This window comes from Oreochromis niloticus, linkage group LG8 (assembly GCF_001858045.2).
Source record: "Oreochromis niloticus isolate F11D_XX linkage group LG8, O_niloticus_UMD_NMBU, whole genome shotgun sequence".
In the NCBI taxonomy this organism is placed as follows: Eukaryota; Metazoa; Chordata; class Actinopteri; order Cichliformes; family Cichlidae; genus Oreochromis; species Oreochromis niloticus.
The window spans coordinates 27,499,575-27,525,613 of record NC_031973.2 but is presented as its reverse complement, the minus strand read 5'-3'; the positions used below and the strand labels follow the sequence as shown (position 1 = coordinate 27,525,613).

Sequence of the window (26,039 nt, the reverse complement as noted above, 5' to 3'; positions counted from 1 at the left end):
TCTGACAGTGGACTCATCTCTGTGCTTGTCCTGCTAGACCTTAGAGCTGCGTTTGATACTGTTGACCATAATATCCTATTAGAGCGATTAGAACATGCTGTAGGTATTACAGGTACTGTACTGCAGTGGTTTGTATCATATCTATCTAATAGACTCCAATTTGTACATGTAAATGGAGAGTCCTCTTCACACACTAAGGTCAATTATGGTGTTCCACAGGGTTCAGTGCTAGGCCCAATTCTGTTTACATTATACATGCTTCCCCTAGGCAGCATCATTAGAAGACATAGCATAAATTTTCACTGCTATGCAGATGACACGCAGCTCTATCTATCCATGAACCCAGATAACACACACCAATTAGTTAAACTGCAGGAATGTCTTAAAGATATAAAGAGCTGGATGGCCACTAACTTTCTGCTTCTTAATTCAGATAAAACTGAGGTTATTGTACTCGGCCCTGAAAATCTTAGAAATATGGTGTCTAAGCAGATTCTTACTCTGGATGGCATTACCTTGGCCTCCAGTAATGCTGTGAGGAACCTTGGAGTCATTTTTGACCAGGACATGTCCTTCAACGCACATATTAAACAAATATGTAAGACTGCTTTCTTCCACTTGCGCAACATCTCTAAAGTTAGAAATATCCTGTCTCAGAGTGACGCTGAAAAACTAGTTCATGCATTTATTACTTCCAGGCTGGACTACTGTCATTCATTATTATCAGGATGTCCTAAAAACTCGCTGAAAAGCCTTCAGTTAATCCAAAATGCTGCAGCAAGAGTCCTGACAGGGACTAGAAAGAGAGAGCAGATTTCTCTTGTATTGGCATCCCTTCATTGGCTTCCTGTTAAATCCAGAATTCAAAATCCTGCTCCTCACATACAAGGTCTTAAATAATCAGGCCCCATCTTATCTTAATGACCTTGTAGTACCATATCACCCTATTAGAGCACTTCACTCTCACACTGCAGGCTTACTTGTTGTTCCTAGAGTATTTAAAAGTAGAATGGGAGGCAGAGCCTTCAGTTTTCAGGCCCCTCTTCTGTGGAACCAGCTTCCAGTTTGGATTTGGGAGACAGACACTATCTCTACTTTTAAGATTAGGCTTCAAACTTTCCTTTTTGCTAAAGCATATAGTTAGGGCTGGATCAGGTGACCCTGAATCCTCCCTTAGTTATGCTGCAATAGACGTAGGCTGCCGGGGATTCCCATGATGCATTGAGTTTTTCCTTTCCAGTCACCTTTCTCACTCACTATGTGTTAATAGACCTCTCTGCATCGAATCATATCTGTTATTAATCTCTGTCTCTCTTCCACAGCATGTCTTTCATCCTGTTTTCCTTCTCTCACCCCAACAGGGGTGCAGCAGATGGCCGCCCCTCCCTGAGCCTGGTTCTGCCGGAGGTTTCTTCCTGTTAAAAGGGAGTTTTTCCTTCCCACTGTCACCAAAGTGCTTGCTCATAGGGGATCATATGATTGTTGGGTTTTTCTATGCACCTATGAAGCACCTTGAGGCGACTTTTGTTGTGATTTGGCGCTATATAAATAAAATTGAATTGAATTGAATTGGGTGATGGCCTCCAGCTCACACTGGAACCATTCGTAGCTGAGTGTGAAACAGTGGGAATGACAAGCACACCACCAAATCTGAGGCCATGGTCCTCAGCTGGAAAAGGGTGGAGTGCCCACTCCGGGTGAGGGACGAGTTCCTGCCCCAAGTGGAGGAGCTTAAATTTTTTAGACTGATTGGTGGTTTTGGTGCTGCAGCTGCAGTGATGTGGACGCTGTACTGGTCCATCATGGTAAAGAGAGAGCTGTGTGTAAAAGTGAAGCTATCAATTTACCAGTCGATTTATGCCCTTACCCTCACCTGTGGTCACGAGCTGTGGGTAGTGACCGAAAGAATGAGATCATGGATACAAGCGGCAGAAATGGGCTTCCTCTAAAGGGTTAGGGTGGTTTGGGCATCTGACAAGGATGCCTCCTGGGCACCTCCTGGGTGAGGGTTTCCAGACATGTACCATCGGGAGGAGGCCCCAGGGGTGGAGGGATTATATCTCTCGGCTGGCATGAGAAGGCCTAGGTGTTCCCCCGGACAATTTAGAGGGGGTGACTGGGGAGAGGGAGGTCTGGGCTTCTTTGCTTAGGCTGCTGCCTCCGCAAAGTGGCCCCAGATAAGCGGAAGAAGATGGATAGATGGAACTGATTGTTATTGTACATGAATAAAATTGAAATTAAAATTGACTTATCAGACCAGGCAGTATTTTTCCAGTCTACTATTGTCCAACTTTGGTGAGTTCATGTGATTTGTTGCCTTGATTTCCTGTTTTTTAACTTTTTAACTTCAGAAGGTCATCTTGATTGTGTCTACATACCATGTGATTGACTGATTTGTTTGCATTAATGAGCAACTGAACAGATGTACCTAACAAACTGCATGGTGACTGTATCTAGTGAGGGGGGATAAGATCCTTTCTAATGTGTTTTAAATAATCTTCTTATACTATAAGTAAGATTTTTTGTGTTTTTGGAGAAAGAAGTCCTACCATTAATTAATGCTTACATTAATGCTTAATTTTAAATGACCCTTTAAGATTAAAGCTTCAGCCTAAGCCTAAGGTGACCTTTAGGCTTAGGCTGATGGGGGCATCCCACGATGCACTGAGTAGTGGTTCTTCATTCACTTTGTGTTTACACACTACTCTGCACTTAATCATTAGTTGTTGTTATCAATCTTTGGCTCTATTACGCAGTGTGTTTTTTATCCTCTCTTACTCCCATCACCCCAACTGGTTGAGGCAGATGGCTGCCCCTACCTGAGCCTGGTTCAGCTGGAGGTTTTTTCCTGTTAAAAGGGAGTTTATCTTTCCCACTTCACCAAGTAGAGTCTTTAACTTAAAATATAAAGTACCTTGAGGCAACTGTTGTTGTGATTTGGTGCTATATAATTAAAACTGATTTGAATTGAAATTTAAGGTGTCTATAGTATGAGTACACTTGAGGACAGAGCATATAATTTTCTACTGGAATAAATGGACAATCATGATAGCAAATCCAATCTTTGTGTCATGTTTTACACACATATTGACTTCATGTATTGTTCCTCCTTTCTTAGCTAAAAGTGAACTGGAGATGCTGGATTCTCAACTCAGCAGCACTCATAAACTGTAAGAGCGACCTTCTTTATTTGTTATATTTGTGATAGTACTGTCTCTTTAACATATATGATCTAGTTTCAGAAAAACATTAAAACATTGCACAGAACTCAAATACCATTATATTTTGACTGGTTTGTACCAACCAGTTATCCCCACCGCTGTGTAACAGATGCAAGTCAGCAATGTTTTTTAGACTGCTCTCTACATTTAACATATAAAGTGTGCATGTCCTTATGTAAATCAAAGCCTGCCACATGTCATCTTGACCCTATGCCTACAGGGCTTGTGAAATCCTGCCTCTTTTCCTTACTCCCACTCATCTCTTCTATCATCCACTCTTCACTCACCACCGGTATCGTTCCCTCCATATTCAAGATTGCTTCAGTAACTCCCATACTGAAAAAACCCTCTTTAGACCCTACCAACTTTACCCTACCCTTCATCTCTAAAATGCTCGATAAAGTAGTTGCAGTTCAACTTCATTCACACCTGATTAACGATAACATCTACGAGAGATTTCAATCTGGTTTTCATTCATGTCACAGTACAGAAACTGCTTTACTTAAAGTCACTAATGATCTTCTAATCGGAGCTGATTCTGGTCTTCTCACCATTCTCGTCCTTTTAGATCTGAGCTCAGCCTTCGATACCATCTCTCACTCTGTCCTTCTTAGCAGACTTTCCTCTCTCAGCATCTCTGACACACCCCTGGCCTGGTTTCAATCATATCACCTTGACTGCTCCCAGTTTATTCAACTAAAATCATTCCGCCCTCGTCTATTCTCGGTCACTTCTGGTGTACCCCAAGGTTCAGTCTTAGGCCCTTTTCTCTTCATAATTTACATCCTCCTCTAGGTACCATCTTCCGCAAATTTGATCTTCACTTTTGCTGTTTTGCTGATGACACCCAGTTATATCTCTCCTGCAGACCTGATTCCTCCCTCCCACCTTCTTCCCTTACAGAATGTCTATCCGAATTAAAATCCTGGTTTAGCTCTAATTTTCTCAAGCTCAATGAGGATAAAACTGAAATCCTCCTTATTGGCACCAAATCCAACCTTTTGAAAGCGAACCATTTCTCATTCACTATCGATAACTCCACAGTTTTCCCTTCTCCTCAGGTTAAGAGCTTTGGTGTCATCCTAGACAGTTCACTTTCCTATAAATCTCACATCAATAATCTCACTCGTTCTGCCTATTTCCATCCACGCAACATTAACAGATTATGTCCTTCTCTTTCCACCCAGTCTACGTCCATTCTTGTCCACAGTCTTGTTACCTCCCATATTGACTACTGCAGTTCTCTTTTGTATGGTCTCCCCCAAAAATCCCTCCATAAGCTTCAACTGGTTCAGAACTCTGCTTCTCGCATTATCACCAGAACCCCTCCTACCAGCACATCACCCTTGTTCTTCAGGAACTTCACTGGCTCCCAGTGAAATTCTGGATAATATACAAACTTCTTCTGCTCAGTTCAAGGCCATTCATAACCTCGCACCTCCTTACCTTTCTGACCTGTTAAGCACTACCTTTTCTACCCACTCACTTCGATCTTCTTCTTCTATCCAGCTTTCTGTGCCTTCCTTCCGCCTCACCACCATGGGAAGCAGAGCTTTTAGCTGCTCTGCTCCCAGGCTGTGGAACTCTTTACCCCCAGATATAAGAAACATTGGTTCTCTCCCCCAGTTTAAATCTCAACTCAAAACCCATCTGTTCAAATCTGCATATTCACTGTGAACCCACTGTTTGTTAATTTTATCTTGTGCGTTTGTTTTATTGTTCTTCATTGTGTCATTGTTCTTTTATGTGTTTTTATCTATTGTACAGTGTACTTGTGTGTCTTGAAAGGCGCTCATAAATAAAATTTATTAATATTATTAAAGAGGTATTAATGACACAAGTTTTAGGTTTGTAAACAAGGATAACCTGGTTTGAATCCTTTTTTAATTGCTGCATTTGGCACTTTTTACTCACTGTTTACATATAGGAAAAGCTATTGGTTAGGAGTAAAATATGTCAAATCACCTGAGAAAGCCTACAAATTCAAAACTTGGTTAGAATTTACAGACGATCCCTTTCCCTTTGCCTTCTCCTCCTTACCCTACCCTACAGTTCCTTTCATAATCTTTATTCATTAGACATGAAGTGTCATATATTTCAGGCCTTTTTAAATTTTGATTATGGTTCATCAGTAATTATTTTAATATTTCATTCTGAGTGTCAGAAGTTATTCAAATAGCATAAACACTATATACTAGAGATGTGCAAAGCAGCCAGTATTTGTATTTGTTGAGAGGGGAAAAGTATTTGTATTTGTATTTGTATTTGAGTAAAATTCAAAATCGGCGTAAAAATCCAGTTTTTTTGCATTACACTTCTAATTAACGTTATAGTGTAAGTATTCTTGTTTTTTAAAAAAATTTTTTTTTTTTTTTTAAATTAAACACAGCATGCTTATACAGATTCAACTGAGGACAATTACTACATTTAGCCTTTGTGAACTTATAAGCATGAAAAAAGAAACAGAAGAAAAAAAATTATAACAATATTAACTAACTAAAGAGTAAAATAAAATAAGAAAATTCACGCGGAGTGTGAGGCATAAATTATGATCAGTTAATTTTTTTAAAATTCTAGAAATGGCTGCCAAATTGTACAAAAACTCGCCAGAGTCCCCTTTCTATCAAATCTTATCTGTTCCACCCTGGCCACAGACACCATCTCATTAAGCCACTTTTTAAAACACGGGGCCGAAGAAGACCGCCACTGTAAAAGAATAAGTTTCTTTGCAGCCAGCATACCCATTGTAATTATCTGTTTTTGTGAAAAGGAAAAAGATTCGATTGATGCAAATGATCCAAGTATAGCCAGTGTACTATCTAGTGGTACTTTTTTCTTAAATTGGTTTGAAAACCACGTAAAAATCTGGCTCCAAAAAGCTTTCAAGACAGAGCAATGCCAAAATAGATGTGCAAGGGAACCTTCACTGATATTACATCTGTCACATAAGGGGGATACAGAATTATAGATCCGGTTAAGTTTAAGTTTAGAAAAGTGTAATCTGTGAATGACTTTAAACTGGATTAGTTTATATCTGGCGTTTATTGAGCCTTTCTGAATATTGGACAAACAATTTGACCATTGGTCCTCAGACAGAGGAACACCGAGGTCTTCAGCCCATGTATTCTTAATTCGATCAGAATCAACTGGGATTGTAAAGCACTTGACAAACTGAGATATCAGATGTTTAAAATCTGCTTTCCGAATTATATCAAAGTAAGTATGACTTAGTGGCTTCAGTGGAAAGTCTGAAAAGTTTCGTTGAACAAAATTCCTTATTTGAAGATAATGAAAAAAATGTGATTGAGGTAACTGAAACTTTTGTTGAAGTTGAAGGAAAGACATAAATTTGTCATCTATATACAAATCCTCAATGCATTTCAATCCCTTTCCCCCCCCATTCTAAAAACACCCTATCCATTTTACCTGGTTTAAACAAGTAATTATGTATTATTGGCATTCTTACTGAAAAGTCAGGTAGTTTAAGAGATTTCCTAATTTGACTTAATATCTTTAAGGAGTGTTTAACAACAAAATTACGACTGATAGAATTATTAGAAGAACCCGTGTTAGAAAACAATAAGACCGGTAATGAGGCTTCAGATACTGTTGCTGCCTCTACCTGGAGCCAGATCGTAAGCTTATCATAACAGTAATCAGTAGGCGAACCCCACTGCCAGTGCAATAGAGCTCTTGAATTTGCTGCCCAGTAATAATATCTAAACACAGGGAGACCCAACCCCCCGCTGGAAGTATTTTTTTGAAGATGAGCCTTGGATATCCGAGGGGGTTTTCCTGCCCAAATGAATGAAAGAATCAATGAATCAAGCTGCTTAAAAAAATTAAGTGGCAAATAAATAGGAAGGTTTTGAAAAAGATATAAAAATCGTGGCAGAGACAACATTCTAATTGCATTTATTCCACCAATCAAAGACAGAGGGAGCAGTTTCCATTTTCTAATATCGTCTTTGATCAATTGTCTATTCCCCAATTAGATGAAGCCCTGAGAGATGAAATTGATTCCCCTATCTCCGAAAAACATCTTTTAAGAACAATCCAAGCCTTACCACTTGGAAAGACAGCTGGCCCAGATGGATTCGGTAATGAATTCTATAAAGCCTTCCAAAATAAAATTATTCCTCTCATGCTTAGGATGATAAATGACTCCGTTAAAAATAACGGGGCCAACTTCACTTTAGGATGCAAATATTTGTTTGCTTCACAAAACTGGAAAGGAGGAAGGCGACCCAGCAAATAATAGACCCATTGCTCTTTTAAATTGTGATCATAAAAATCATAACCAAAGTCTTAGCTACAAGGTTGAGCAAACATATTTCAACAATTATACATCCTAATCAAACAGGATTTATTCCTGGTAGGTGGTCATTTAATAATGTCCGGTTATTATTAAATACAATTTACTCAGGTTATGGAAAAGAGGCTAAAACAGCAGTACTTTCTCTGGACGCCCAAAAAGCGTTTGATCAGATTGAATGGTCTTATATATTTGAGACTCTAGCAGACAGTTGGCAGACAGTACCAGGAGGATGCTTTAAGTGCATGTGATTATGCATAACAGATGTTGACAGATGTTTGATATCTCTGCCTCTGCTGATTTGACTTTTGCACACATTACATATCACTTTGGTTTCATCTGCAGCACTGACTGCAAAATGCTTCCACACAGAACTTGAGCAAGTTTTTTGGCTGGTGTAGGACCAAGAGATGACTCAGTAGCAGCAACACTCTTTTCTGTTTGGTTGCCCAAATCCATGTGGGGAGTTTCAGCTAAGTTAATGAGTGACGGGAAGCTATGCTAAGGTTAATTAGTCTATAGCCCACATCTTGCTGTCTGCAAAAGACAGTAGCTTAAACGTACCATATAACTCCCACAAGTGCATACAATTCAACACAGCTACACAAGCATTGTTTTAGTCTTTTAAACCGAATGTTAATGTTACTCTGTCAACAGCCTATTTTCTAAATTACCGAGCTAATAGAGCTACGTAAACAGAGCGAACATGAGAGCACCCGACTGCAGTCGTCAGTAATGTGGTGTAATGGAATAATCTCCCGATCGTCGTGAAAGTTATAAATTGCCTCCGGAACCCAATTAAGGTACAAAAAAACCTATTCAACAAAAATAGTGATGCAGTTCAGTCTTTTTTTCGCTCAGCCGAGCCTCTCTGTTGCTGTGTGGCCAGTCACCTCTTTCACACGTCACTCACTCATCCGGTCATGCACTGCAGTCTCATAAGGGAACTCAGCATTTTAATATAAAGTTTTTCCTTGTTCCTGAATACAAATATCTTTTAAAGTATTTGTTCGAAATAAGTATTCATAAAAACCCCGTTATTTGTGCCTTTCCAAGTACCGTATTCGGGTTCAGCTTCACCCCTACAATATACACTGTATTGCCAAAAGTATTCAGTCATTCATCGAAATCATGGAATTCAGGTGTTCCAATCAACTTCCATGGCCACAGGTACATAAAATCAAGCACTTAGGTGTGCAGACTAAAGAATAGTTTGCTATCAGGAACTGTGAATTCCATCATGGTACAGTGATAAAATGCCACCTGTCAACACTCATGAAATATCATCACTATTAAATATTTCAGTATCAGATGTTAGTGGTATTATAGTAAAGGGATTGGGAACAACAATTCAGCAACAAAGTGATAGGCCATATAAAATCACAGAGCAGGATCAGCAGATGCTGAGGCACATAGACTCATAGCTCTGCCAACTTTCTGCAGAGTAGATCCTTACAAACTTCATGTGGCCTCCAAATTAGATCAAGAGTGAGTGGATGAGTCTGGGTTACTAGGACAGTTGACTGACTGCATTGCGTCACTTGTAAATTTTGATAGAGGGGAGGATTATAGTATGTGGTTGTTGAGCTTGGCCCCTTAGTTCCAGTGAAAGGAACTTTTGATGCTTCAGTGTACCAAAACATTTAGGACAATTTCATGCTCCCAACTTTGTGGGAACAGTTTGGGGATGGGCCCTTCCTGTTCCAACATGCACGAAACAAGGTCCATAAGGACACGGATGAGCAAGCTCAGCTGGAAGATCCTGACTCAGGTCTTGACCTTAACCTGACAGAACATCTTTGAGATGAATTAAAGTGGAGACTGCAAGCTAAGCCTTCCTGTCCAATGCGCTTCTGGAAGAATGGTCAAAAATTCCCATAAACAACCTTAAAGCAGAATAGTTGAAGCTATAATAGCTGCAAAGGGTAGGCCGACATCATATTAAATCCTGTAGATTAAGAATCGGATGTCACTCATGTTCATATGCATGTGAAGGCAGACAAGTGAATACTTTTGGTGATATAGTGTATTTTTCAATCTAATTTACTATATGAGACCACTGAACAATGGGACTGGTGACAGGTTGACAGCTGTCAGGATAAGGGTAAGCCACGGAAGGTCATTCCAGAAACAGCTGGATGTTCTGAGAATGCTGCATTAAAAATCATATTAATCCAAAGATGACTGAAAGGAAAAGTGTGGTAGGAAAAGGTGTAAAAGCCAGAGGGAGGACTACAGCCTTGAAGGAATTTCAAGAAAAAGCAATTCAAAAACTCAGAAGAGCTTCACAAGAAATGGAGCCGTGCTGGTATTTGACACCGGATGATGATGATGATTTGAGAGGACAGGTCATTTGCTGGTTTTTGTACTCATTGATCCACTGTGTTTCTATCAAATCCAAAGTCAGTTCAGTCATCTATGCTGACTGAAGATGACTGAATTGCTCAAAAATATTAAAGGGACACTCTAAAAACATCAGATTTCAGTGGGGAAAAAAAATCTTGCCGAATATCTATACTGACATGGACTGGGTAATGTGTTCGGGATAAAAGGATTTTTTGATGGAAATAAAAATTATCAACCTATAAATAGCTGAATTCAAAGACATCCTGAAAATGAAAGTGAAGAAATGATGCAGCAAGATGTATGCCCCCTCACATGCTTGTATGCATGCCTCACAATGTTTTGGCGTGTTCCTAATGAGAAGAAAGCTCCAGGACAGATGCAAGCCATTGCCTGGCCTGTAGAGGTCTGTGTGTCTGTCCATGAATATGCCTCCCCAGACTATCACTGACCCACCACCAAACCGGTCAGCTGAACGATGTCACAGGAAGCATGGTCTCTTCAGACCCTTTCACATCTGTCACGTGTGCTCAGGGGGGCAACTGCTCTCATCTGCTAACATCACCTGGTGCCAGCGGTTGACCTGCCAAGCCAAGTCAACTTTATTTATAAAGCACTTTAAAAACAGCAACCAGTGACCATTGTGTGGGACATAGCAATAAAAAATAAAATTGAAATAAATAAAATAAATACATATAAAATATTGACTAGAATTAAAATTACAACACAAAATAACAGCATCAACAAATGCAAGATCTAATTAAAATGAATAAAAACAGTCAAAAATAATTTAATTAAATAAAAAGATAAAATCAACAGATATCAAACTGGGTCCAACGACAAGCAGAAGAGGTGGGTCTTAGAGAGGCCTGTCTAATGTGAAACAGCAATGAATTCCCCAATTTGGGAGCCACTACAGCAAAAGCATTGTCTCTGAACCACCACTGTGTCCTTGGCACATCTAAGAGCAGTTGGTCAGCTGATCTCAGTGACTGGGAAGGGAAGTGTTTCAAAGGGATCTTTTAACACCATGTTTTGTGTTTTGTTTTTTTAAATCTAGCCAGCTATCACAGCTGAAAGAAGCTAACCCTGCACTGATCTGACTGCTCAATCTAAAATCACTGTCCATCCTAAAACCCAAGTTTGTAACAGTAAGCTTTACATACTGTGCTAGCGGCCTGTGTCTACAGGAAAAGACCCACCAGTGACACCAGGACCTGACACAACAACCTCTGTCTTATTTTCATTAAAATTTAAGAAGTTTAGAGCCATCCACACTTTTAATTCCTCAAGGCTAAAGCTAAAGTTTTCATTGAGTAGGCATACTTTTGTTTGAGGGGTACGTAAACCTCAATAACATCTCCATAATAATGGAAAACAATTTTGTGCTTTCTAAAAATAAAACCAAGGGGCAGCAGATACAAATAATATACTAGAGGTGCAAGTATCAAGCCCCATGGAAGGAAAAGTAGCAGAGGAAGTGTCATGGTCCTGGGTCGAGCGACCCAGTGTTTGAGTTTATGTATCTTTTGTGTCTTAGCTTAGTTCACCTTGTTTATTTCTAGATTGCAATTTAGTCTTGTTCCCTTATGTCATCTCCCCCTGCACTCAGTCTCCCTGGTTTCTGCGTCTACGTTTCTTGTCTATGCAGTTATGTTAAGTTCAGGTCATGTCTAATCTCCATGTTTCCTGTTTTTACTTTGAAAGTCTATATTCAATGTCAGTGTATTTAGTTTCACTTCTCCTGTCTTGTCGTTGGGTTCATGTGTGTCAGCTGTGCTCCCATGTGTGGCCACTTCCCCTGATCATCCCTCATGTGTATTTAGTCTCTGTGTTTCATGCAGTCTGTGTCGCGTCGTCTGTGTTTCCACCCTCCATGTTGTCACAGCCAGTCTCTGTATCTGTAGTTATGGTTTCCCGTGTCTTCATAGCTTTTCCTAGTATCATTTTCCCAGTTTAGTTATAGTTTAGTTTATCACTGCGTTTCTGCCTTGTTCGCACTTCTTGTCACCAGCCACAATAAAGGCTCGCTTTCAGTTAAGTTTTCTCCAGCCTACTCTCGTGTGTTCGCACCTGGGTCCACACACACACCACTGCACGGTCTGCCTCCTCAGACCGTGACAGGAAGATCTGAAATCATATAGCCCAACCTAGTTTTCTGAGACAGGTAGGATCTGAACCAATCCGAAGCAGTGCCACAAATGCCCCCACAGTGCTCTAAATGAGATATTAAAATAAGTCTAGGAGAACTAGCATTATATAGTCCCCTGAATCTATAGCCAGGAGTATGTCATTAAATACCCTCAGCAGTGCAGATTCTGTGCTAGAGACCAGATTAAATTAAAAAGGACATTGTTTTAATTAAAAAACCACCTTCAATTGACTGTAAACAGAATTTTTGAAAGAAAAGGAAGCTTGGAAATATTAAATATATAATAAATAAATAAATAAATAATAATAAATATAGGCCTGAAGTTAAATAACTCAGTATCCAACTGTCCAGGCCAGGTTTTTTGATCAGTGGTTTCACTGTTGCATGCTTAAAAGGTTTAGGAACAGCTCCTCAGTAGAGGTAGCCCAACCTGTAACGTTTTCTGAGACGGGTAGGGTCTGAACCAACCAAAGCCAACAATTCTTTGATATTTGAACAACACCTGCAGTGTGTCCTTTTTCAACTTTCTTTCAGCTTTTCAGGATTCACATCTGACAGCACGAGTTGTGTCATTTATCCAGGGCTCAGATTTAGTTTCAGGGTGCCTGGTTTTTAATTGAGCCACAGTATCTATAACAATTTGGCAGGGTGAATGAAACTAGGAGCAGAGCTTCTCTGTATCTGAAGACACAGACTCGGGAATCCCAGATTTCAGATTGAAATAAGCAGAGAAATGCGCCGTTCAATAATATTACAGTGCCACGCAGAGGTGTGAGGTTTAACAGGTTTAACGGGGCCAGGCAATGTTAAATAAGACAGACTTATGATCTGAAAACACTCTGTCATAGATGGTTAGGTTTGAAACAGACAAACCATGTGTTAGTCCAGACACCAACTGTATAAAATTAAGGGCCAATTAGATTCAAAAATGCAGGGGATTATGATCATAAACCAGTAGAGTTTTTAAATTTTGAGTAACAAGTGCATGGCAAATCTTCTGGAATGGCACTTAATAATATGCCATCCTGGATGAATTAAACTACCTGTGCAGCATCTGTAGGGTCCAGGTATTCTTCCTACGGGTGCCTCATGCTACCAGTAGCAAGAAGTTGGACATTTCTTTTTTTATATTTGAAATGCTGTATTCCTGATTTTCATGAGTTACAGGCTATAACCGTCAACTGAAATATTTCACTTATAATGAATGCTGACTAAGAAAGTTTACTTTTCAGAATCCTGACTCTGGATTGTGTATATTTCTATTCCCCTTTTTTAATGCTTAGCATGATGATGTGTAGTAAATGTCGGTATAGTATATAAAGAAAAAAGTATCATATCAGAGCATGAACACTGCATTTCATTTTTTCAGCCTCTCTCATAGTCACTGACGTTAGTGGTTTCAGCTCTGGTTGTGCTGTAAAAGGTTTTAGCAGCACTAGTCTTGTTCTCTGTGAAAAATTTAAACATCAGACTAATATCCATTACATTTTAAAAATAAAACGCTGTTACATTTCAATAATTAATACATTTCAGCACTTGATTGCTTTTGTTATTGTTCTTCTTTCTTATTACTGGCATTGATAACAAAAATGGAAGTACTAGCTACATTATAAAGCACTTCTGATAAACTCATAGAAACATGAACAAAGTTTATTAGTAAAACAGTCCGGAAACCACTCACACAGAACAAATTTTGTGTCAGATATATAGTAAGGTGACAATTGGTGTATTTTCAGGTTCCTGGAACTTACAGTGTTTTTCTCAGTGAAGGCCAAAGCAGGAGAGAAAGAGGTTTCACCTAACATGTTCTTCTCCATCTGGCATGAGTTCTCCTCTGACTTCAAGGACCAGTGGAAGAAGGAGAACAAAACCATTCTCAAAGAGAGGTAGAGTTATTTCTTAGCTCCTTCATCCATTCTCTTTAGCTTTCTGTCTTGCATCGTGTCATTAACCTTAGCTGTTGAATATGCACTGTGTAACTGCATTAACATTGTATGTTTTGCAGGTTAAAAGCAGCAGAAGAGAGTTTCCGACAGGCCAAAGAGAAGGCATCCTACAGTGTCAAACCTAAACAATCATCGGGAATTGTATGTTGGCCTTAAGCTCTTCTTTATTCTCTTGGGTTGAAAGTTTGTTCTATTTAGTTAACAAACTAAAGTTTTAAAATTTATAACATATTTTTATTCTTCATTAACACACTAGATACATCTCATAAGGATTTTTGTCTTTGTGCTCAGAGTATCCACTGGGAAAAACTGGCAGCTCTTCCTATCTTTACTCCACATCACTGAATCTGCATTAGTCTGTCTGAGGGACTCCTTTTCAAATTTAGTTTTAGGACCAAAATGATTTTAGTTTATATTAAGCTTCTTTGCTGTAAAGTTGTATATTATCAATTTTTTATTTATTTGTATTTTTGTATTTATTTATTTTTTGTCAATGCAGTAACACAGCAATCCTGCAAACTGTTTCCTATGGAACTGGATGGATGAATAACACTCAGTTAATCTCTCTCTCTGTGCCTTTCTACAGAAAGCCAAGCTTGGCATGAAAATTTGACATAGTGGGCTTGGCATGCTTGTTTTCATGACTTTGGACACCAGCAGTGAATCAACCACAAAAGTATGAAGATGACCGACGAGAGAATAAAGCGACAGAATAAATGAGAATGACCTACAGTATGTGCAGACAACCGATCTCTGGACTTTTTTTCTCATCATTATTTTTATGTTTGGTCACATTTGCCTGCACAGTCTGCCTGTTGCTTTAGATGACTGTTGGATTCAACAGAATCATGAAAAGATGCTCCTGCAGGGCCATCAGGTGCACAATACTTACAGCAATCATCAGCATCCCTTGTCTATGGAGCCCAGGTTTAACTAATAATGTAATACACTCATAATCATTAACGCCATCAAGCTTCCTAAATAAGTATTTGAAAATTAATAAAAACAATAAGCAATTATTCCTAACGACACTGACCTTTATTAAGAGCAAATGAGACCAGTAAGATGTGATGGAAATGAAGCATCTGACTGATTAACCAAAGCACTAGTGACATGATGGTATTCGATTTACTATGGAAAGTATTTTTGTTGCAGACTTTATCTAATTTTCAGTTAAAAAATTGGATTCTTTTTTTATACTCCAAGCAGTAACCCATAATGATCGTAAATCAATAGAACAATTTTTTTTTTCAAATATCAATCCATTTTCCTTCTGTGGGACTGGGTCGAGAAGGCAGCAGCCTGAATGGAGAAGGCTAGACGTTCCTCTTGCCAGCCACCTCCTCCATCTTATCCAGGAATACAATGAGGCAATACTAGGCCAGCAGAGAGATGTAAACTCCTAGGTCTGCCCCAGGACACACCTTTCTTAGTAGAGATCTAGGAGACATGCTCATCAGAGGCCCGAACCACCTCAACTGGCTCATTTCAATGTGGAGCAGCAGCAGCTCTACTCTGAGCCCCTCTTCATGTCCTTACCCTCTTATCTCTAAGAGAGAGGCCAGCCACCCTTCAGAGAAAGCTCATTTCTGTCGCTTGTATCTGTGATCTTAACTTGTGACCATAGGGTAAGGGTAGGGAAGTAGATTGACCACTAAATCAGCGCATCACGTTTATGCTCAGCTCTCTTTTCACCACAATGGACTAGTACAACATCCGCATCACTGCAGCTGCAGCACCAGTCTGCTCCCCTCACTACCTAAACTCCTCCACTTGGGGCAGCAACTTGTCACTGACCCACAGAGGGCACTCCACACTTTTCTCGCTGACAACCATCACCCCAAATTTGGAGGTGGAGATTCCCATTCCCACCACATCACACAGCTGTGAAACACTCCAGTACAAACTGGAGGCCACCACCTGATGAAACCAAAAGAACAACAATATCTGCAAAAAGCAGAGATTAAATTCTTAGTGGAAGCCTTCCACCAACTGGCTACAAGGGCAGTCCCTGTGGAGTTTAACACCCACCGGAAATCAATCTGACTTATTGCTGGCAATGAGCTCATGAAATGGTTGTACAGGGACCCAAATGGCGTGTAGCGATGGGACAGATACCCGAGTCCCAGGTATTTAAACCCTAGTGGTTGTTATCTCTCAAGAGGGTCATTGACCCACTATTGATCATGTGCCGTATGTTCTGGACACTCGGGTGAAAAGCAGAACTGAGCTGGAACTGATCACCACCGTGTGGTAAGTTAGATAGTGCAGCATAAGGTGTGCCCCGAGTTCTTAAAGGCTCTGGATGTTGTAGGGCTGTCTTGGTTGATACGCCTCTGCAACATCAGATGGAGACCTGGGGTCAGTGCTTCTGGATTGGCAAACTGAGGAGGTGCTTACCATCTTTAAGAAGGGGTACCAGAAGGTGTGCTCCAACTGCAGGGGGATCACACTCCTTAGCCTTCCTGGTAAGGTCTATGCTAGGGTACTGGAAAGGAGAGTTCATCCAAAGAGGCCCGCAGTGAAGTTGGTTCTGTTTTGTAACGAGCTGTCTTGCCGTAGTGCTCTTCAGACAGTCTCCACTGCCTGGGTTATAGGTATGCAAGTGATGAAAATGAGACCACACCAAAGAGCACTATGATCTAGTGTAAGTTTTTTAATCTAGTGGCTGAAGTCAGTAGTTTTCAATGTGAAAGGGAGTGTTCCAAGGTAGGGGAGCTAGGATGGTGGTGAGGAAATTGTAAACTTTGTAGGTGGCAATTTAGTATTAAAAGCACTGCATGAATGTGTGTGCATGCTCTAAATTTTTTGATCAGGAAGCCTGGAAAAGAGTTTCTATATTTATAAAGTTTAGCCTTTTTGATGGCAGGAAGAAAACTGGCAACAATGCCAGTTGTGTGAGTTACACTTATAAATATCACAACTTTATCATTAAGACACAGGAGAATCTAATGGGTTATAATGGGCAGTTTTAGTTTTTATTCTTTCGGGTCTAGTCCCAGTCGTGATTAATGGTCTGAGAGTGATTAAAGAGTAATTTCTTTTTTTTAAAAACAACCCAATAACAGACACTATTTTAGATATTATTTTTAGACACTAGTTTAAAATTTTAAACCCTTCTCTTTCCACAAGAGTTCCACAAGTACATGCTCTAGGAATGGTGCTGCTGTCTTTTGGCGACTTGATTGGTCAATAGTAGTTTCATACTTGTTGCTATCCAATCTGGAGCCTAACCTGCTCTGGATAAGGTTAGGTTACCACAGGGAGGTACCAAAATAGTAAGAAATCAACCACCTTTGTAACACAGAAAACACAGGGTTAACCCCCAGGTTACATGGATAAGACAAAATCCTGTGTCTACAGGCTTCTGATTGACTTAGGACAGGGGTCGGCAACCTGCGGCTCCGGAGCCGCATGCGGCTCTTTAGTCCTTACAGTGCGGCTCCGCGTGGTTTGGGCAAATAAATTAGAAGTATTTAGCTGAAGTGTATTTTATTTATGTTAGTTCTTTTAAACTCGTAGTTCTAAATTGGAAGATTATTGTGATATTGAAATATAAAAATAAAATTATATTCTATTATTTTTTCATCGCTCAAAATAAGAGTCACACTCGCGGAAGCCGGTGTACCCGCCGAAACGTCGTGCATTTATCGAGACTTTCGCTCTTCAACCCCAGGTAGGCCAATTATGGATCTTCGGATCCACATTATGTCAGCAGCTGTTCTCCACCGTGAACTATGTTAAAGACAAACACCGCTCACGCCTGACAGATGACAGCTTACAGTCCTGCGTAAACTGACTTCGTATAGCCCCGATTTGCGGACTCTGTGCGCAGAGGTTCAGGAGCAGAAGTCCCATTGTAAACAAATCACGGCAGACCCGACGATGTTTCCATGAGCATGCTTTTGAGCATCTCTATTTGAGCACTTTTCACACACGGTTGCTGTACGCATACAGCCGGCTGTAGCTTTTCAGCTCACAGCCCGACATACACCACCAACAACACAACAGCACAGATAGCGCAGACGTAAAGGCAGCGAGGCGTGATTGCGGGTGTCGCTCAGGTGCGTCCGCCTCCCCTGCAGCGGCGCTGCAAACCACGCCCCGCCGCACGCATTAACCAGGTAAAATACATATTTAGGCAGAATTTTGCAAATATCTATTTTTCATCTTTCAGCAGCATAGTGCTTTTTTCCAATTATTTTTTAAGAGTCAGGTCAAGGCTCCAACAGCCCAAAGGCGATATAAGGGTGGCGGCTGACAACAGTTTTTGTTTGCTACATGGATCATTTTAGTTCAGCTGGGTGTCTTTCCTTTTGTTATATTTCTTTAAGAGTTCAAAATGTGTTGATTACATAAATATAATTTAATTTTCTCTGTAGCACTTCATGGATTTCATAAGCAGCACACCTTAGTTGTTCACACAAAGCATAAAGATAAAAAACAATATATACAGTGTTATCTTCAATTTAGATGTCAAAAAGTATTTGCGGCTCCCAGTGTTTTCGTTTGCGTGGAAACTGGGTCCAAATGGCTCTTTGGGTGTAAAAGGTTGCAGACCCCTGACTTAGGACCTTTTGACAATGACTTATGACCCTTATCAGTCCAACGTCTGCATCCCATTCTAAAGAACTCCAACTGTGGGATTTTAAATGTATTGACTCAAGTCATGGACTCTGCTATTGTAAGTATTAAACACTGGAGTAAAAAATAATATCAAAATCAAGACTTTAAACAGTTCAGCATTTGAGTTCTCTCATCTGAAAACTTCTATTTTATTTTTGCGAACATACTGTGGTTTAGGACAAAGAAAGAGAGAATACTCATCTGCAAACACTGTATGGCATTATATATGGTTCACAAAAACATTTCAGGAAAATGTACGCCTGCAAAGAAAAACTTATGATCAGTCTTTGTAAAACACCTATATGCATCTGGATATTTCATTTCTTCTCTTGTGTATTTAGCTAAGACAGAACTCTTTGTAACTATCAGATGATATCACCATGATTGCTGTTTACTGTAGGTTTGGTTTCTTGTAACTGTGAGTGAGAGTGTGAACCATTTCCAGAGATTACACAGAGCCAACCAGCTTACCTGTGCTGAAGACTGGCACTGATAATTGCATTAGAAGATACTCATGGCTTTACTGGGCTTTAATGTGTAGTTTCTGACTGTAACTTGCCATCTTTTAAAATGAACAGAAATACAGCCATAGACACATCCTTGTAAATTAAATCATCTCACCTCAATAAACCTCTCACTTTGTGATTCTGCATCCTCACCACCATTCAGACTGTCTTTCAATAGAAAATCCAAGTCAACATACATTTGTACAGCTGGTATGCCAAATCTGACAGGCGGGGGGGTGGGGGGTGTTGCAGGTGTTGCAGAATTAATAAAATGTTAAAGCAATAATATGGCACACATGTCTTTCATTAATTTTAGATTTCTTCTCTTTGACAGCATGATGTTTACAATTGTAATCTAATTTGAGGCAGTGCTGTTCCAGCATCAAGAGGCCGGTCTAGCACAAAGTATGATGTGGGAACTGTAAGTGGCTTGCAAACACTGGAAGAGAGGAGACACTGCGTGCAGGGGGTCAAGCAACCATTTTTAATGTGGAAAAATAAAAGAACTCTGAATACCTCAGATCAACCCAAGGCTCAACTTCCATCCCATCCAGGTGGACACTGCTGTTCACCCAGTTTGAATTTTGCCATTTCCTATTCATTGTCAAGCCAGATACCGTGTGCTGTCAGTTAGACCCTGACTTGCCTTGCTCACCTAACTCACACCAGAAATAACACACACTGAGTCACAGACCCATTGCCATGACACTTTCCAACAGTTTCCTTTGTGATTCTGTATAAATAAAGAATAACGCTGCTTTATTGAACATGTGCTCAGCATCAGTTATAACAACAGGTACAACAGCTAGGAATAAAACTCTCACTAAGCAGCCCTACCGCAAAAGCATATCAGATGGCATAAAAGCGCAATGCCCCCCACAGCTCAACGCAGGCACTAACTTAACCCAGTATATGACACCTTCTTCTTCCAGCGGTCTCTATAGCAGTGACCACAGCATATTATCTGCCTAAATCATCCCCTTTCCCTAGCATCCTCCTCTGTCACACCAACCCTCTGCATGTCCTCCTTTACTACATCCATGTATCTTACCGGTGTTCTTCATCTTCGTCTCCTGTCTAGCAACTCCAAATACAACACCCGTTGTCCAGTATATCCACTATCTCTCCTCTGCACAAGTCCAAACTATCTTAGCCTTGCCTCTCTTACTTTGTCCCAAAACTACTCCACGTGAACTGTCTGTCTGATGTGCTGATTTCCAATTTTTGTTCATTCTAGTCACTCCCAATATAAATCTTAACATCTTCAGCTAAGCTACCACAAGCACTGTTTCCTGTCTGTTTGTTAGTGCTATCATTTCAAACCATAAATTAGAGCAGGTTTCACTACCATATTGCAAATCCTGCCTCACTCCTACTGATCACTGCAGATGGCTGACCTTCCTTGAGCCTGGTTCTGCTGGAGGTTTCTTCTTGGTAAAAATGAGTTTTTGCTCAGATGGGCTCATATCACTGTTGGGGTTTTCTCTGTTTTCTTTGTATTATTGCAGGGTGCTTACCGTATGATATAAAGCACATTGTTGTTGCGAATTGGCACTTGCATGCACTCTCTTCACTTCTCATGCAAAATGTCCATTGCTTTGGATGGTTGACCTTTGGATGGGGCATACACACTGACAACATTTAACATCACTCCTTTGATTTTTAGCTTCAAACACATGATCATGTCTGACACACTCTGCAAAGCAGTTCTGCAATATTACACTGCTAAAAAAACTGAAGGAACAATTTGAAAAACATCTGATATCAATGGGGAAAAAATCATGTTGGAAATCTATAGTAATATGTACTGAGTGATGTTTCAGGAATAAAAAAGATGCCACATTTTGTGATGGAAAGGAAATTATCAACCTACAGAGCGCTGAACTCAAAACCACCCTGAAGATCAAAGCAAAAAAATATGATGCAGCAGTCTAGTCAATTTTGCCGAAATATACGGCCCCCACATTCTTATTGTCCCTACCTAGCATGAGAGTGTAGGGGCATTCTCCTAATAAGACGATAGATGTTGTCCTTTTGGATCTTTTCCCTCTGGCCATCACTGACCTCCTTGACAGTCTGAGGTACAACCTGGCAGAATCAGATAGTTAGAAACATAATATCCCAGAGGTGTTCTATTGGATTTAGATCAGGTGAGCATGGGGCCAGTTCTTTCATTCTCCCTACATATTGTCACCACATGAGGTTGTGCACGAGAAGGAACCCTGCACCAGGCAGATTCTGACAGTGGGTCCAAGGATTTCACCTAATGGCAGTCAGGGTGCCATTGTCTAGGCTGTAGAGATCTGTGCATCCTTGCATGGCTATGCCTACCCAGACCATCACCAATTAACTCCCAAACCAGCCATGCTGAATGATACTACAGGCAGAATAACATTCTCCATGGTTTCACCAGACCCTTTCACATCTGGCACATGTACCCAGGGTAAACTTGCAAAAAGCCCCTGGTTCCAGTGGTAGACCTCCCAGTTCCAGTATTCAGTGCCAGCTGGAAGTAAACACAGGGCCCACTAGAGGACATCATCACTCAGGCCACCCTCATGAAGTCTGATAGATATTCAAACCAGTGTTAGGCTTAACCTGGCTGAATAATTAATTAATTAATCAAAATTAATTAATAATGATTAATTTTCATCATATATCTGGTGATCTGAAAGATTTTACATTTAGAAATTAATTCCTTGAATATTCAGGGGTTTTTTTAATATTCAAAGAATTAGAAAATAAACAAGAAAATAACTCTAGAGAGTGCATGTGTGTGGCTGGTGGCTAGGAGTGTGTGATATCAAATGAAGCCTGGAATGTGATATTGTGTGGGGATTTAAAGTGACTGGTAGTTATTAATGGTGTTTTAGCTAAGGTAACAGACAAGCGGACACCTCACAGTGTCACCAAACTTTCTGGCTGTGGAACCCTCACGGTGACTGAACTGAAGCCTAGCTGATTGGGTCAGTTGCCATACAAACTGACTGGATGCAAAGGGCAGATTGATTATTGCAATAAACTGTGTGAGCGCATGATTGTGAGTGTCCTGAGTAAAGTTATGTAAACTGTGTGACAGATTGATTAGAGTGCAACATGACAAAGGAACTACTGCCCTGACAGAGGTGCAGAGAGTGAATTGTCGAACTGGGGGGCAGAGGGAGATACTGGAGTTCACCAGCTGCCCCCAGGAGACACAAAATAAATAAAATAAAGTAGAATTCATATATAAATATATAATAATGGGTACTAAAAGGGATTTTGTGCTTCTGAGCTTAAATGGAAAAAGTCCAACTTCTTGTTTTTAGGAAAAAAAAGAGATAAACAAAATACTATTTATAGATAAATAATAATAAAGTATAAATAAAGAATAGGAATAAAAAGTAACAATATATGAAAGTGAATCTGACAATTCTAAAAGATAAATTCTTGAGAAAAAAGGTGAAAAAGGAGATGAGGAGAATTGAGGGAGAAGTAGTTTAATGCAGTCCAAAAAGATTCTTTCTTGACAGAAAAAAATATATATAAAAGAGAAGAATCAGAGAGGGAAAGTGTTAATAGGCAATCAAGAAACCTCTTCGAAAAGCACACAGGCCGGAGCAAAAATAATAGACCAACATCATTAACATAATTAGAACTACACCCAGGCCATGTTTTTGGCTAAATAGACTTCACCTCCATGTACATCTTATCCTTAAGAACAAGCTTCAATGATAACCAACCGCTCCCTGAGGTAAAACTACAGTTCCAGATTTTTCTTTATCACCCACTTCTTCTGTCTCCTGGTCATACATACCATGCAAGGTCAGGTCTTTCTATGATGTTTTCGTTCTTTCTTCTCTTCTTTCTCAGGTTTCTGATGCCTGAAGTATTCACTAAGCACATGATTAGTTGTGGCCATCTTTCTGATATACTCATGGATGTTTGATGTTTCATCCTGGCTAGTAATTCTGACACTCACTAGTCCTTGGCCTCCTTCTTTCTGCTTAGTGTACATTTTCAGCAAAACCCTCCTTGCCTGATAAAGAGCTTTTTTGTGTTGATGTCCGTGGGTTCTATTTATTTTTACCATCTGCATACACTTCCCCAGTCTGAATGACACTCAGATATTGTTGCTATAGTGGTGTAGCTCAGTGCATCAATACCTCTTTCACTCACAGCTGGATGTTATCCATGTAAAAGGCATGACTGATGTTTGCTACGTTCCGTAGTCATTGTGCTTGTATATTTCTCAGCATTTCAGTATCTATGTGTGAGGCCTTGAGTAATTGGCCTTCTTGTGGCCAGACGATATCGTGCATAAGTTGATCAGTGGGGTCTTACAGTCTCAAGTAACTTCTCAGTCTACCGGTAGCTGGTATTTTGTTCCTCTGGTGTTTCTGCCAATGCCTTTCTGGGCCTCACTCATACATTGACCCATGTGACTGTTCATCTTAGCCCCTATGATGCCTATGATGATGTAGTGCCGAGGCAGGTTATTGGCTGATAGTTGGATGGGACTGGTCCCTTCTGGTGATTCTTGGAGATCAAGACTGTCTGCTTTTCAGTTAGCCATTCCAGGTGTGCCTCATCCTTTAGGAACTGGTTCAGCCTCACGGCACTCCCCTCCATTCACCTTGCGAATATCCACCTTCTTCCAAACAAAGTCGACGAATTACTGCTTTTAAACTGGTCTAACAAGGACTTTGCATGCTCTGCTGCCCTCTGCTTCACTGAAACCTGGCTCAGTGAGCGAATCCTAGACGCTGTCTTAAATCTGGCGGGATTCCAACTTCACCGGGCGGACCGCGAAACAGAGTTCTCAGGGAAAGGTGGTGGAGTCTGCTTCTGCATTAATGAAGGTTGGTGTACTGATGTCACAGTGTTACAGAAATACTGCAGCCCAAACCTGGAAACTTTTTTCATCAACTGCAAACCGTTTTATTCACTGCGGGAGTTCTCTTCCTTCATGCTGGTCAGAGTTTACATCCCTCCTCAGGTCAATCCGAACAACGTACTGTGCGATCTGGCTGACCAGATTACCACCATTGAAAGAAAATTCCTGGATTCCTTTACAATTGTCGCTGAGGATTAGTAATAGTTATGGCACTTCTCCATACAGTGATATTTGTATGGAAACTAATATCACTGTAACAGAAACAAGAATTCTGAAACTAGAATTTTGTCTTTCAAAAAGCAGACATGCATTTCTCTACATTGTCATATCACAAAAGGTTAACTTCTCTTTTCCTTTACCAGCTCATGTCACTTACCTAACAACTTCCCCTGGCCTTTTTCATCAGTTCTGAAATCTTCATTAACTCCATCCCCTTAAAAAAAAAAAAGGGGGGGGGGGGGGGGGTCAAATACCTCAGAATAACAAACTGTTTATAGTATAAAAACAAAATCGTCCGTTGACTGTTTTTAAAGCTTGCAGTCGATGCCCCAATAATTGTATTGCAAAAAATTCATTATTTTTATGTCAAAATGTTTTTTAAATGTTTAAAATGTTTATGTAATATTTCAAAAAGAAATAAACAATTTGTTAGACTATGAACCAGTAAGTAACCGATAAAAGCCAAGTACATTTTACTTTTACACCATTGTCTATTCTCAGAATCTAAATAAATCCAGCTGTTATATCAGACTAAAGACTAATTTCGGGGTCAAATTGATCCCAGGAATCAAAACCTTCCAAAGATGTCTGCCATATAATTGAAATAAAATAGTAACATTTAGTTATATTTTTTGTAAGTAGCAGGTACTTAATATGCAAAATAGCTGTATTTGATCAAAAATAATAAGTTGAACTAACTCAAATGGAAGAAAATGTTAGATGAACTTAAGCTTTGTATAAGTTTACATTACCTAGCTTATTTAAGTACTTTGAGCAGTTACAGTGGATACATAGGAAACAACAATCATTTTATTTCACAAACTGTTGTCTCTCAAAAAGCTCCCAACTCTATTTAAAACTACCCCCCTGATGCCATAACACTCCATTTTTAATAATATATGATGATCTATTGTATTTTTTCTTGAGTCTATGAATGACCCAGACACATATTGTTTTTGTCTGTGGAACTTATGATGTATTGTATTGACTCTAACACTACTAGTGATGCTGATCTGCTTGAACTGATTGTCTCGGTCTCTGTTTTTCCCCTTTTTTAAAAATAATAATAATAATGAACTCACTGTCTCTACTACTACTATACTGATTCAGGTACTTCTCAAGAATATTTTAGAATTGAGGTAGTAAAGTATCCAGTCTATTTGTGGGATGGTGATTGTTGCCAGATTTGTACAGAAGTATACCTTTTTGCGATTTTTATTTTGGTTCTATTAGGTATGGGTTTAGTAGGTCTGATCACTTTAGGGTGTAGGTTCATAGTACACAGTGTTAATAAATTGATCTGTCATTTTGTGTTTTTTTGTGTTGAACAAATTAATATTGAAAGCTTCACAGTTTCTCCATCCAGTCTTTAATGTCCTCAATGCTACTACCTGAAGCTCTATATATCCAGCTAATGATTACATCAGTCACTGTCGTTATATTATCCACCACCTTAAATTTAAATATTTACATACAAGGCTACTCCCCCACCCTTGCTTCACTGACTTATATACCTAAATTCATAACCCTTCAGTTTAAAGTCTGTTCCTTTGTCCATGATAATCAAAGTTTTAGACAAGACAATGACATTGGAGGGTTGTGGTTTTAACCCTCTTAAAGGTGAAAGAAGGAAAACAGGATGAAAGACATGCTGTGGAAGAGAGATAGAGATTAATAACAGATATGATTCGATGCAGAGAGGTCTATTAACACATAGTGAGTGAGAAAGGTGACTGGAAAGGAAAAACTCAATGCATCATGGGAATCCCCGGCAGCCTACGTCTATTGCAGCATAACTAAGGGAGGATTCAGGGTCACCTGGTCCAGCCCTAACT

General features: G+C 39.8%; 1 protein-coding gene across 3 annotated transcripts in view; it reads left to right on the top strand.

Annotated features, from left to right (window-relative positions):
* fmn2b (formin 2b) overlaps window positions 1-14,720 on the top strand; it is a 67,348-nt gene extending 52,628 nt beyond the window's left edge. For 2 of the 3 annotated variants that reach the window (XM_025909537.1, XM_005463642.3), the window contains 4 exons: window positions 3,119-3,170; window positions 13,768-13,917; window positions 14,037-14,118; window positions 14,564-14,720. In XM_025909537.1, the coding sequence (XP_025765322.1) occupies window positions 3,119-3,170; window positions 13,768-13,917; window positions 14,037-14,118; window positions 14,564-14,590 (311 nt within the window). In that variant the 3' untranslated portion in view covers window positions 14,591-14,720. Of the gene's footprint in view, window positions 1-3,118; window positions 3,171-13,767; window positions 13,918-14,036; window positions 14,119-14,563 lie in introns of those variants that run through there. The other variant, XR_003221267.1, reaches the window with a different exon arrangement.
* The last annotated feature ends 11,319 nt before the right edge of the window (window positions 14,721-26,039 follow it).